Source organism: Pyrus communis, chromosome 6 (genome assembly GCF_963583255.1).
Source record: "Pyrus communis chromosome 6, drPyrComm1.1, whole genome shotgun sequence".
In the NCBI taxonomy this organism is placed as follows: Eukaryota; Viridiplantae; Streptophyta; class Magnoliopsida; order Rosales; family Rosaceae; genus Pyrus; species Pyrus communis.
This window is the reverse complement of record NC_084808.1, coordinates 26,121,289-26,132,160: the sequence shown is the minus strand read 5'-3', so window position 1 is coordinate 26,132,160 and position 10,872 is coordinate 26,121,289. Positions and strand designations below refer to the sequence as shown.

The 10,872-nt window shown below is 40.3% G+C and overlaps 5 protein-coding genes and 1 non-coding gene across 7 annotated transcripts; 2 read left to right on the top strand and 4 right to left on the bottom strand.

Moving 5' to 3' along the window:
- Positions 1-32: 32 nt before the first annotated feature.
- Positions 33-1,696, bottom strand: LOC137736603 (pentatricopeptide repeat-containing protein At5g66520-like). Its single transcript, XM_068475841.1, has one exon. It carries the CDS (start codon positions 1,641-1,643, stop codon positions 33-35), a length of 1,611 nt encoding a protein of 536 aa, XP_068331942.1. The 5' UTR covers positions 1,644-1,696.
- An 84-nt stretch (positions 1,697-1,780) lies between these two features.
- On the top strand, positions 1,781-1,854 carry TRNAT-AGU (transfer RNA threonine (anticodon AGU)). Its single transcript has one exon. It is a non-coding gene; the product is annotated as a tRNA-Thr (tRNA).
- Positions 1,855-2,547: 693 nt separating this feature from the next.
- On the top strand, positions 2,548-4,236 carry LOC137736606 (remorin 1.4-like). Of its 2 annotated transcripts, none has more exons than XM_068475844.1 (6): positions 2,548-2,696; positions 2,769-2,863; positions 2,954-3,220; positions 3,319-3,637; positions 3,727-3,808; positions 3,884-4,236. In XM_068475844.1, the coding sequence occupies exons 1-6, from the start codon at positions 2,677-2,679 to the stop codon at positions 4,073-4,075; spliced, it is 975 nt and encodes a 324-aa protein (XP_068331945.1). In that variant the 5' UTR covers positions 2,548-2,676; the 3' UTR covers positions 4,076-4,236. The 2 variants fall into 2 exon arrangements, with proteins under 2 accessions (XP_068331945.1, XP_068331944.1); XM_068475843.1 differs by having other exon boundaries at positions 3,313-3,637.
- A 67-nt stretch (positions 4,237-4,303) lies between these two features.
- LOC137736607 (uncharacterized) lies at positions 4,304-6,526 on the bottom strand. Its single transcript, XM_068475845.1, has 2 exons — positions 6,371-6,526; positions 4,304-5,486 (listed from the first exon to the last, which is right to left on the bottom strand). The coding sequence occupies exon 2, from the start codon at positions 5,371-5,373 to the stop codon at positions 4,585-4,587; it is 789 nt and encodes a 262-aa protein (XP_068331946.1). The 5' UTR covers positions 5,374-5,486; positions 6,371-6,526; the 3' UTR covers positions 4,304-4,584.
- A 731-nt stretch (positions 6,527-7,257) lies between these two features.
- On the bottom strand, positions 7,258-7,719 carry LOC137736320 (nodulin-related protein 1-like). The gene has a single exon (XM_068475607.1). The coding sequence runs from the start codon at positions 7,717-7,719 to the stop codon at positions 7,258-7,260; it is 462 nt and encodes a 153-aa protein (XP_068331708.1).
- A 610-nt stretch (positions 7,720-8,329) lies between these two features.
- On the bottom strand, positions 8,330-9,499 carry LOC137736319 (uncharacterized). The gene has a single exon (XM_068475606.1). It carries the CDS (start codon positions 9,497-9,499, stop codon positions 8,330-8,332), a length of 1,170 nt encoding a protein of 389 aa, XP_068331707.1.
- Positions 9,500-10,872: the final 1,373 nt, after the last annotated feature.

The window sequence follows — 10,872 nt, the reverse complement described above, 5'->3', positions numbered from 1 at the left end:
GGACTTGGGAAGTCGAACTTAAAAGCTTTGATTTAAGTCTTGTCAACTAGAAACAAATATTGATCGCTGCCTGAAAAATCCAAGTGCTTTTTTATGGTCTCCAAAACTAATTGAATTTCGTCCATTTTCGGGTGAGTTTTCTCCGCCGCAATGAATTCATGAACTGCCCTATTGATCTCGACCGAGCTGCAACCCGGAGCCTTCTCTACTCCTCTGTTTCTCATCAAATTCCTCATTCTTCTGGCATCACCATGCTTCCCCGAAGCTGCGTATAAATTCGAGAGCAAGACATAGACCCCACTGTGCCTTTCCAGCTGAAAGAGCTTCTCCGCAGCGACCTCAGCTAGTTGAGCTTGTCCATGATTGCAACAAGCACTGAGAAATGCTCTCCAAGCCACTGCTTCTTCGGAGGGTTTACTTGAAGTGGGTATTCTTTCAATTATCCCCTTTGCTTCTTCGAAGAGCCCAGCGCGGCTTAGAAGGTCAACGATACATCCAAAGTGTTCGCTTTTCGGCTCAATGTTGTATATCCTATGCATTTTATCAAACGCCTTCATTCCTTCATCTGCCGTGCCGGAATAACTGCAAGCAGTAAACAAAGCAATGAAAGTAACATCATCTGGCCTAACCCTAGCATCCTCCATCTCTCTAAACAGTTCAAGTGCACCTTCGCCATCTCCATGCATTGCCATTCCCGAAATCATCGCATTCCAGCAAACCGTGTCTCGTTGCAGCATTTCGTCAAACAGTCCTCTAGCCAACTCCAATCTCCCACATTTAGCATACATGTCGATAAGACCCGTGCTCAAACGAACACTCAACCGCAACCGAAGCCGATTCAAATACGAGTGAATCCAAATCCCAGTATCCAGAGCTCCCAAATGAGCACACACACATAAAACACTCACAAAAATTGCCTCATCAGGTTCTATATCAGTAAACTGCATCAACCGGAACAAATAGAGACCTTCCTTGAAACAACTATTCTGCACATACCCAGAAATCATGGCACCCCATATTCCGCTGTCCCTCACCGGAGCTTCATCAAAGAACAATCTCGCCATGTCAAGATCGCCCACCTTTGCAAACCCAGAAATCATGACCGTCCATGAAACTACACTTAAGCTAGGCATTTCGTCGAACACGTACCGTGCACCCTTCATATCATCAAACGCACAATACATGATTACCAGAGAATTACCCACAAAGATATCAGAAACAAAACCCAATTTCAAACAGAACCCATGAACCAATTCCCCAAGACAAGACCTTTGCATCCTCGCACAAGCCTTTAACAAATAAGGGAGGGTATAATTATCTGGGCACAGCCCGTTCTGCAACATCTTGGTAAACACATTGACGGTCAGGATGAGTTCATTTCTGAGCAGTGAAGATTTCAACATTGTGTTGTAGATGCAGACTGTGGGCTGTGGGATGTGTTGGAACAGCTTCCAAGCATGGGAGAGGCTTCCATGGCATGGGTCCGAGCAGAAGGCCAAGAGCCTGCTCAAAGCAAAGCTGTTGCTGCCGAGCCCAGATGTGAAGACTTGGGCGTGAGCTTGCTGCAAGTGCTTCATGTTCTTGCATTTCTCTAGCAGTTGGAGACATCTGCTGGTGGTGCTGTTGCTGCTGTAGGATGCCATGGGCACCCGACACCTTCATGTTCAATTGATGGTAATGGAAGTGGGAAAGAATGGTGTGGTGTAGTTTCCGAAAGCCCATATGTGCTGGTTTGAGCAGTTTTAATAAAAGAGTTTCGGGTAAGAGTATCAGCAATAATGCTTTCATAGCTCAGTTGGTTAGAGCACCCGTTTAGTAAGCGGGAGGTCTTGAGTTCAACTCTCAATGAAAGCATCTTTCTATGTTTTTCATTTCATTATTTTTAGCTGAGAATGTTGAAGTGAGAATCAAAGGAGTGACTTTCCATCGGGGAAGGCTGGCATTTCTAGTCTGTTTCTCGGTTAAATATTGTTAAATATTATTCAGCTCCTTATAGTTAACGAGTCATTTTTCGATATTTCCAATTTAGATATTGCGACTGATTTTGTTGTTTCTTCTACTTTTACTCATTCATCTTCTTTGGAATATTAATTACTTTATTCGAAATATAAAGTTTATGCTTGAGTTCAACTCTCAATGAAAGCATCTTTCTATGTTTTCATTTCATTATTTTTAGCTGAGAATGTTGAAGTGAGAATCTAAGGAGTGACTTTCCATCGGGGAAGGCTGGCATTTCTAGTCTGTTTCTCGGTTAAATATTGTTAAATATTCTTCAGCTCCTTATAGTTAACAAATCATTTTTCGATATTTCCAATTTAGATATTGCGACTGATTTTGTTGTTTCTTCTACTTTTACTCATTCATCTTCTTTGGAATATTAATTACTTTATTCGAAATATAAAGATTTGCATAAACGTTTCATGGAATTTTTTTCTTTTAGAATTCTGAAAGCTAAGAATCATTGAAAAGAAGCATACTTTCCTTCACCAAAAAGCCCTAACTTGCGTGCAAAGTAAGCTCAAGCTTTCTTGCCAGCTTTGCCCTGAAACTAGCCTACTAACTAGCTTTCTTCAAGCTCTCATCTTCTCTAATTTATCCTTCAAATAAACACCAAACTATGAGCACCAAACCCTTATTCACAGAGAAGAAAATTCCGAGTTCGTTTCGTCTGAAAGAATGGAAGTTAACCAAATGAGGTAATTCGGCCCTTAACTCCTATAATATTCGACTTTGATTATGTAATTATGATTACTAATCACTATTGTTAGGGTGAGAATTTCCGGCGTAGGACAAGAGAAGACTGAAGAGTCAGGCAGCGTCTACGGCCGAAGAATACCGCCGCAGAAAACTGAGTCTTTCAAAGGTAACATATGGCTCTGTCTCTGCTGCATAATATGCAAAATGGTTTGGTGAGGGAACAAATTTTGGTAGTGGTTTAAGCTATTTCTTGCAGAGAAAAGGAAGACCCAGAACTGGTTCCAGAGACGGCTCTCAGGACAAACGAGTCAGGATTATGATGCTAGCAATGCAATGAAGCATGCAACTGCGGTGGGAGCTGCTGCATTCGCCATCAAATCAATCGAAGATTCGGCCATCTCTGATAAGAAAAAGACGGGCTATGAGCGTAAACCAACTACCGAGAGGATCAAGAGCCGAAAGGAAGAAACAACAATTTCAAAGCCGGTGTCTGGAAGTGGAAGATTTTCCAAAATATTCTCAGGTAAAAGTATCTTATACGCATAACATTGTTAACGACCCTAAACACTGAGTTTTCAGCATTCAAACGAGAACCAAGAAGATGTTCTGTATTAGGTACAGGTTCGACGAAAAGGACTCCAGAACGAGAAGATCCACATGGCAAGGTACCAATAAGCATTGCCACAACCGGGAAGAACCCCGAAAAGGCCGTCCATCCTGCCCCATCTATCAAGAAAACTCCAACTTTTGCTGATAAACAGTCAAACAGCGCTGGCGGTGTAAACCCTGAAACTGCAGCGCCGAAACCCAATCTGTCCACAACTACGAAACCTGAAAGCCCTTGGAATGAAACCAGGAGACCGAGTTCAACAGGACCTGGAACAACGAAAACACAAGCAGATATTTGGGAGGAAACTGAGATCGCTAGACTTAAAGAAAGGTAGCTACTCAGAAATCGGCGATCATTTTCATAATTTATAATTGAAACATCATGTTACATTTAGGTTTTGACAGCCACATCATTGTCAGGTATGAGAAAATAAACGCCACAATAGTTGCATGGGAGAAGAAGAAGAAGAAGAAAAGCACAAACCATCTCCATAAAATAGAGGTTTTGCTCCATTTTATTTTCATATATAATCAATAATCTGATCATGAACTAATATTCCACTTATTGGAAAAGCAGAGTGAAGTAGAGCGAAAAAGAGCAAAAGCAGTACTAAAGTTCGGCAGCGAGATGGAAACTATCAAACAGATTGCAGAAGGAGCTAGGGCAAAGGCAGAGGAGAGACATAGGAAAGAAGTCTTGAAGGTGAAAGAAAAGGCAAATGCAATGAGAACAACAGGGAAAGCTCCTAAAACATGCTTCTGCGTGTAATTAGACCAATTGCTCACCTAGTTTCGAGAGTGTAACATTTCTTTCACGATCCTGTATTTTCACTCAGAAAGTGTAATCATAATAAGAGTTCCACCGCATTATTAGCCGTACCATATCTAAAACATGTATAAATTAAACACAGAGGAATTTCCCAATTACAAACTAACTAATAGGCACTCATTTCATATAGCAAATTAGACATCATAGCCATATATTCATTTTCTGCGGATTTCAAATAAGCATGCATGTAAATTCACTACGATAATTTTCATTACCTCATCTAAAATAACATGAGCAACAATCTTGAGAGTACTCAAGCTTGGGCAAAAGGAAATCAGTTACTTCAAACCAATAATGATAGTTACATCAGTGACTGATTGTTTAGACACAGAAGTCGGAACTTACAAATTACCCAAGAAAACTTGCGACATACACTCTTGAAACTTCCACTGTCAAACACGCAACAGAATCTGAGAAGGCTTTGGATAGCAAAGACTCAATTTGATGTGTCACGAGCTTATCTCCTTTACCAGCCTTTCCAAAATCGGGTATGCAAAGTACAATAACAAGACAGACGGAATTGCAAAAACAACTGTAAGTAACAAGTAGATTGCCAAAATAATAGCACTGCCAGGTATTGCGAAAAATGCAATCACGAGAAACAATATGACTAATGGGAACTTGGATGTAATGTGAATGAAGCAATCCAAAGACTTGTGCAGCGAGAATTGATGCCGCTCCACAGGGCCACCCCTATCATCACGGTTATGCCTTGAAAGTGAAGGACAACTAGAACGGTTCCTCCTCAGGTTACCGTTGGCAGCTTGATTTCCAATAGCCAAACTTGCTATTGGAGAACCAATTAGTTGATTTTCCCCACTGATTGCAGGAATAAACTTTAACCTATCACCATTAAAGCTCTCAACCATCCATAGAAGGAAGAAATTCTTGCGAGGAAACTTTAGATTACCCTTATAAATCAGCCGCAAAGACAACAGGTGGCACCAAGGGCAAGAAATGAAAAATGGGATCTTAAACTTTTGAGAGGATAATTTTACGAGAGCCCATTGAAGCCCCAAGACACAGTTTCTACACAGGGTATGACCGCACCATAAGACATGGGGCACATTCTCGACAATGTTGAAAGATTCCAGGCATATATGGCATTCTAACCCTTCCTCTTGGCTTGAATTCGAGCAGAATTCATCGTCCGAGGAGTCCAAGCAAACCCGACTCTGCTCTGATGAGCTTCGTTTTAGTCCAACGCTTGTGATAGCATTTGAAGCAAAACCCCACATCGTAACAAATAAATAAGGGCGACACAAAATAAGGGGTTAATTACTAAAACTGCAGAAACGGCAACACCATTCAACCATGAAACTTGAATCTTCAAAAATTCTTCAATTTTACCCTGTCAACAGTAAGCTAGTTTAGTTCCTACAAATTTGAATATCCTTTTTTGACGTGAACAAGTAATTTATTCAACAAATACACAAAAACATGCATCACATTGGCAACCCCTGCAACAATAGACCAACCCAGCACCAAAAATCCTTAACACAAACTTGCTTGATGAAAATGGAAGGGGATCCTCTTCGGATCCCTTCCACCTAATCCACCGAATCCACCAATCCAGGCCCTTGAAATTTGATCTAACAGCTAAAGTTATTAAAACTTTTAAAGGGGCCCCCTGTTTTGTAGCCGTTGAATCAAATTTCAAGGGCCCAGATTGGTGGATTCGGTGGATTAGGTGGAAGGGATCTGGAGAGGATCCCTTTCCGATGAAAATTATGTCTGAATCAAGACACCCCAATCACTTCAATTACCCATTTCACAGTAAAGTCATTATTACACCACTGAAGTAGACACCTTATAATTTGCACAATCCCTTAGCATACTGGGAAAAATCAAAGAATAACCAACAACAATTTAGGTTCTAGAACGTGAAATACTTTACCATTCTCCAAGGTTAACATAAAAACCCTTAAGTTTTAACACAATGGAGCATAATTTTAAAGTACCCACCAAAACTCATAAATTGATTTCTGGTGGAGAAACCAAAGTGCTAGGATATGAACTACCCAACAAATAATTAAGCAAAATATAATTTGGGGTTCTAGTAATTTGCACGATCATAGCATTGACAGGCGAAATTAACAAGCTTTTAACAAGGAACAGAACAAACAATTATCCCAAAATTCAACATTTCAATGCGGCATATATTTACGTAGATTCGAATCGACGATTAAAGCAAATTAAGATAAAAAGAGGACGATTAGGAGGTCAAAATTTTACCTTTTGACAAGATTGACAGAAACTGCAGTGGGGGGATGTAGAAGGAGGGCGGAGAGAGAGCGGCAGATGAATGAGCGAGCAGAGCTCGGTTCCTCGGTTCATCTGTTCCTCTGCAGCTAGCGTGTTAAAAGAACGAAGAAAAGGAGCCGTAGAGAATGTAACGGTGTTAAAAATTAGGGTGGGTGCCAGGTGGCAAACCCGTGTCATAACGATTCTGGTTTGTTTGGTCAACAAGGATTCTGGTTAGGTCCTCTGTTGGAAAAACAAAAGTAGAGTGGCCAATAGGAGAACAGAATAGGATGCAAATTAAATATTTTATTTATTTTTATCAATTTTTTGAAACCAACCGAGAAAAATCAAAGTTTTGTTAGGCAGACCTGATATAAATAGAGATGGTTTGATGTGTCTAATTACGATAGTCCAGATTATTTAGTAGTATGAAAAATAAACAATCAAGATTGAATCGATTTAATGTTATTTTTATTTTGTCAATTCAGTGGATATACAGTCAGATTACTTTGTAAACCGGACCGGACTATTGAAAATTAATCCGTCTAACTACACCTAAATTTATTTTCCAAAAGAAAAGTATCAGCTAAATCTGTTTAGATTATGTTTAGAGACACCAATTTGGCACCATTTTTTTTCAGTTTAGTTGTTTCTCATTAATCAAATTTAATATAATGTGGAACTTACATATATAATTTACAATATTCTTTTATTATGTTAAAAAAAACTTTTATGCAACGAAAATATTATCTTGTGACGATACTGAATCACGTTATAATGTTGACTGCATGATTGCCTTGCATTGTCACCTGACATATCTGTGTGTCTAAGTTTCTCAATTAACTTTACGTAATTAATGATTAACGACGATTGCTGGATTAGTCCTTCATGAAACCTTGAGCCATCTTTAAATAGCCCCCAAATTTACCATGCCCACCCTCCTCCTCACCGTCATCCTTTTTAGTGTGCTTTTTCTTGCCTTTACGGCTCTCCTCCGACTCAGAAGCTGAAGAATGAGAAGTTTTGTGGCCACCTCCCTCACCCTCTGTGCCACCACCGCCGTACTTGCGGAGCAAACCTTCGGCCTTGCCGATGTAACTCCCCATGCCTTCCTTCTCGTCGAAACCACCGTATGTGGAGGCAGCGCTTAGAACGGTGCTGGCAGCCTTGCAAACCTCAGCTTTGTCGTACTTCTCCCCTTTAGCCGCGCCCGCCACAATTTTCGCGCTCGACATCACCTCCCCCATCGATGGCTTCCCGCCTTTCTCCTTCGCTCCTCCCATTTTCCGCTCACGATGTTCGCCCTGATCATCCTCTTCATCCCCATGATGCCGATCCATTAGTTAATTCAAAGAAAATGTAGCAGTGCTCTATATTTTTGTATTTTTTTTCATAGAGTGATGAGAAATTGATTAGCTTATTGGTGAATATATACGACACTCTCAATGGGTATATATTCTCTCCACTTTGTGATGTACCCGTTTTTAATGCATTATCCACAAACAACTTTTATTTTGGGTGATGTTAATTGATGGCTCACTTTTTTTTATTCTTTAATTATCATAGAAAGCCAAATATTTAAGCAGAATTTTTGCGGCCACTCATTCATCGAGAGAAAAACTTCAATAGGGCGCAACATCTAAATGTACGATCGATATTTCTTATATGCATTGAGGTTTTATTTGAAAGAAAAGTAGAGCCCCCAGAGAGATAAATCTTCTACATGACACAAACACAATTGCTTAAGAAATACATACACATAATACACAGGAAAACACGATGGGTCCGAAACAGAACAACAAGAAGGCCTAAAACCAAATACAGAAAGTAAAACAAACTTTTAACTAACATCATAATTAAGTTAACAACTAATAAAGCCAAATAAGTGAGAGTGCCGCAGGATCATGAGGATAATAACCTTACATAATTAGTGATTAATTATGACGATCATCACTTCTTCAAGAATCCCTGAGCCATCTTAAGATAATCACCAAACCCACCTGATCCACCCTCTTCCTCCTCGTCCTCATCCTTTTTACCATGTTTCTTCCCAGTCTCATGCTCTCCGCTCACCGGATAGTTCTCATCATCGTCTCTTCTCTCCTTCCCCTCACCATACTTATGAGACTCGGAAGAGTAGTGGCCTCCTCCTCCAGAGTTATGAGACTCAGAAGAGTAGTGGCTTCCTCCTCCGCCGCTTCCGCCGCCGCCGCCGCCGTACTTGTGAAGCATATCCTCAGCCCTTTTAACATAACTCCCAAGTCCTTCTTTCTCGTCCAGCTTCCCATAGTGCGCGGCAGCACTTAGGATGTTACTAGCAGCCTCTGAAACCCTAGCTCTGTCGATCTTTTCCCCGCTGCCTTTGTTCATCGAAGATTTGGCTGCTTCCGCCACAATCTTGGCACTCGACATCAGCTCGCTCGTCGTCGGTGCAGCATGTCCCGGTTTCCCGTAGTGGCCCTCCTGCTTCCCGTGGTGACCCTCAGCCGCGGATTTTCTCTCGCCACCATATTGATCTTCCTGGTCTTTGTCCCCATAACCTCCCGACCGGTAGTGACCCTCAGTCATGGATTTTCTCTCGCCACCATATTCATCGTCCTGGTATTTGTCGCCGTATCCTCCGGACCGGTGGTGACCCTCGGTCGCGGATTTTCTCTCGCCACCATATTCATCGTCCTGGTATTTGTCCCCGTATCCTCCGGACCGGTGATGACCCTCGGTCGCGGATTTTCTCTCGCCACCATATTCATCGTCCTGGTATTTGTCCCCGTATCCTCCGGACCGGTGGTGACCCTCAGTCGCGGATTTTCTCTCGCCACCATATTCATCGTCCTGGTATTTGTCCCCGTATCCTCCGGACCGGTGGTGACCCTCGGTCACAGATTTTCTCTCGCCGCCATATTGATCGTCCTGGTATTTCTCCCCGTAACCTCCAGATCGGTGGTGACCCTCAGTCGCGGATTTTCTCCCGCCACCATATTGATCGTCTTGGTCTTTGTCCCCGTAACCTCCGGACCGGTGGTGACCCTCGGTCCCGGATTTTCTTTGGCCATCGTATTGATCATCGTAGTCTTTGTCCCCGTAACCTCCGGAAGAGAAAGCTGATGAAAGCCGATCCATCAGTGAGTGAAGAAAAGTAGGAACAAGTGCTTTGCTTTGTAAGGAGGATTTGATAAAACGGGTTGAATCCGGTGACATATAAATTGACTTGCACATGCTTATCGGTGGTTGGATATTTGGATATATTTTATGATTGTCGGTGGACCTTTTACGTGGTGATGTTAAATCCACGTCTCGCTTAAAGAACAAAAGCCAAAAGGAAACATTTTCTTTATTTCAATCCCTTTAAGTCATTGCATTTTTCTTTACACAAATATTTATCGAATTTTCAAATTATAAAGATATGACATAGCGATGAAAAATCACAGATGAGCAAGGACTGAGTTAATTTTTTTTCTAGTGGAAGCCAATTTCAGGACTTTGAAAGTAAATTTTTTTTTTATAATTTCATTGGTTTTATTTTATTTTCAAATTTTATTCAGTCAGCTTGTAGATATTTTTCACAATAATAACTTATCATACTTGTTGAAAATTTCAACCAAAATATTTAAATATGATAAATCTCCTGTAAGCATGTTGATTTTTTTCCTCTACACAAAACTTTAGTTGGGCCAGTTGCTCCTAATGAACTTTAGTTGTCTCTGTCCTTGCAACGAGGGATTAAAAATGTATTACTTGAATATAAAAACGGCCTGATAAAGAGATTTGTATATAAGCATTTGGGATGAATAATTTACAAATCTGTGTCACATACTTTTATAATGCTCATGAGCTCTATTTTCTAATAATTCCCACCTATTTTTTCTAATCTATTTCTTCTTTATTTGATCTATATGTCTTAGAATTTAAAAATAGCTCATCCAAACAATACCGTAATAAAATTTCTTCCAATAAAAACAAATGAATCCTTAATGGAATTGCATTAGCAACATATTTATAGAGAGCGTAACATAAGCTAATCATTTTTACCTAACCTAGAAATTAACCTTGAGTTGAAACTTACTTCGTTATTGTGTTAAGTTTTTTTTAGATGGTGGTTTACCAAGTGTTTTTAGGCATCTAAGCTTTATGTTGATTTTTTTATTCAAGGATACGTATAGTACAGTAAAAAATTCTTGGTGAATCATGTGAAGAATAAAGAAAATGATGCGAACAGACACGATTACCGAATCTTCAAAAAATAAATTCGTCGAGGATCCTTTTTCGAAGAATAACTCCTACAACAAACCCCTTTTGGACTTTTGGTTCTGGACTTTGGACATGAGCAACCCCTGCTAGCCACACGATTTTTGTGATTGTGGCTGTATCTTATCCTGTTTCATATTTAACATTTTGGTCCACTCTTACAGACACGTTGACATATATATTAGATTGAAATTACCTTTAAAATAGTTGAAAGCTATTTGAATTAAAATATTTTTGGAATCAATTTT

What these genes read in the sequence shown, in the direction of transcription:
- LOC137736603 (XM_068475841.1), bottom strand. Translation starts at nt 1,643, where the DNA reads ATGGCATCCTACAGCAGCAACAGCACCACCAGCAGATGTCTCCAACTG.
- LOC137736607 (XM_068475845.1), bottom strand. Translation starts at nt 5,373, where the DNA reads ATGTGGGGTTTTGCTTCAAATGCTATCACAAGCGTTGGACTAAAACGA.
- LOC137736606 (XM_068475843.1), top strand. Translation starts at nt 2,677, where the DNA reads ATGGAAGTTAACCAAATGAG. An exon ending in GAAAACTGAGTCTTTCAAAG is followed by an intron (nt 2,864 to 2,953) that starts GTAACATATGGC and finishes TATTTCTTGCAG; the next exon opens with AGAAAAGGAAGACCCAGAAC. An exon ending in ACCATCTCCATAAAATAGAG is followed by an intron (nt 3,809 to 3,883) that starts GTTTTGCTCCAT and finishes TTGGAAAAGCAG; the next exon opens with AGTGAAGTAGAGCGAAAAAG.
- LOC137736320 (XM_068475607.1), bottom strand. Translation starts at nt 7,719, where the DNA reads ATGGATCGGCATCATGGGGATGAAGAGGATGATCAGGGCGAACATCGT.
- LOC137736319 (XM_068475606.1), bottom strand. Translation starts at nt 9,499, where the DNA reads ATGGATCGGCTTTCATCAGCTTTCTCTTCCGGAGGTTACGGGGACAAA.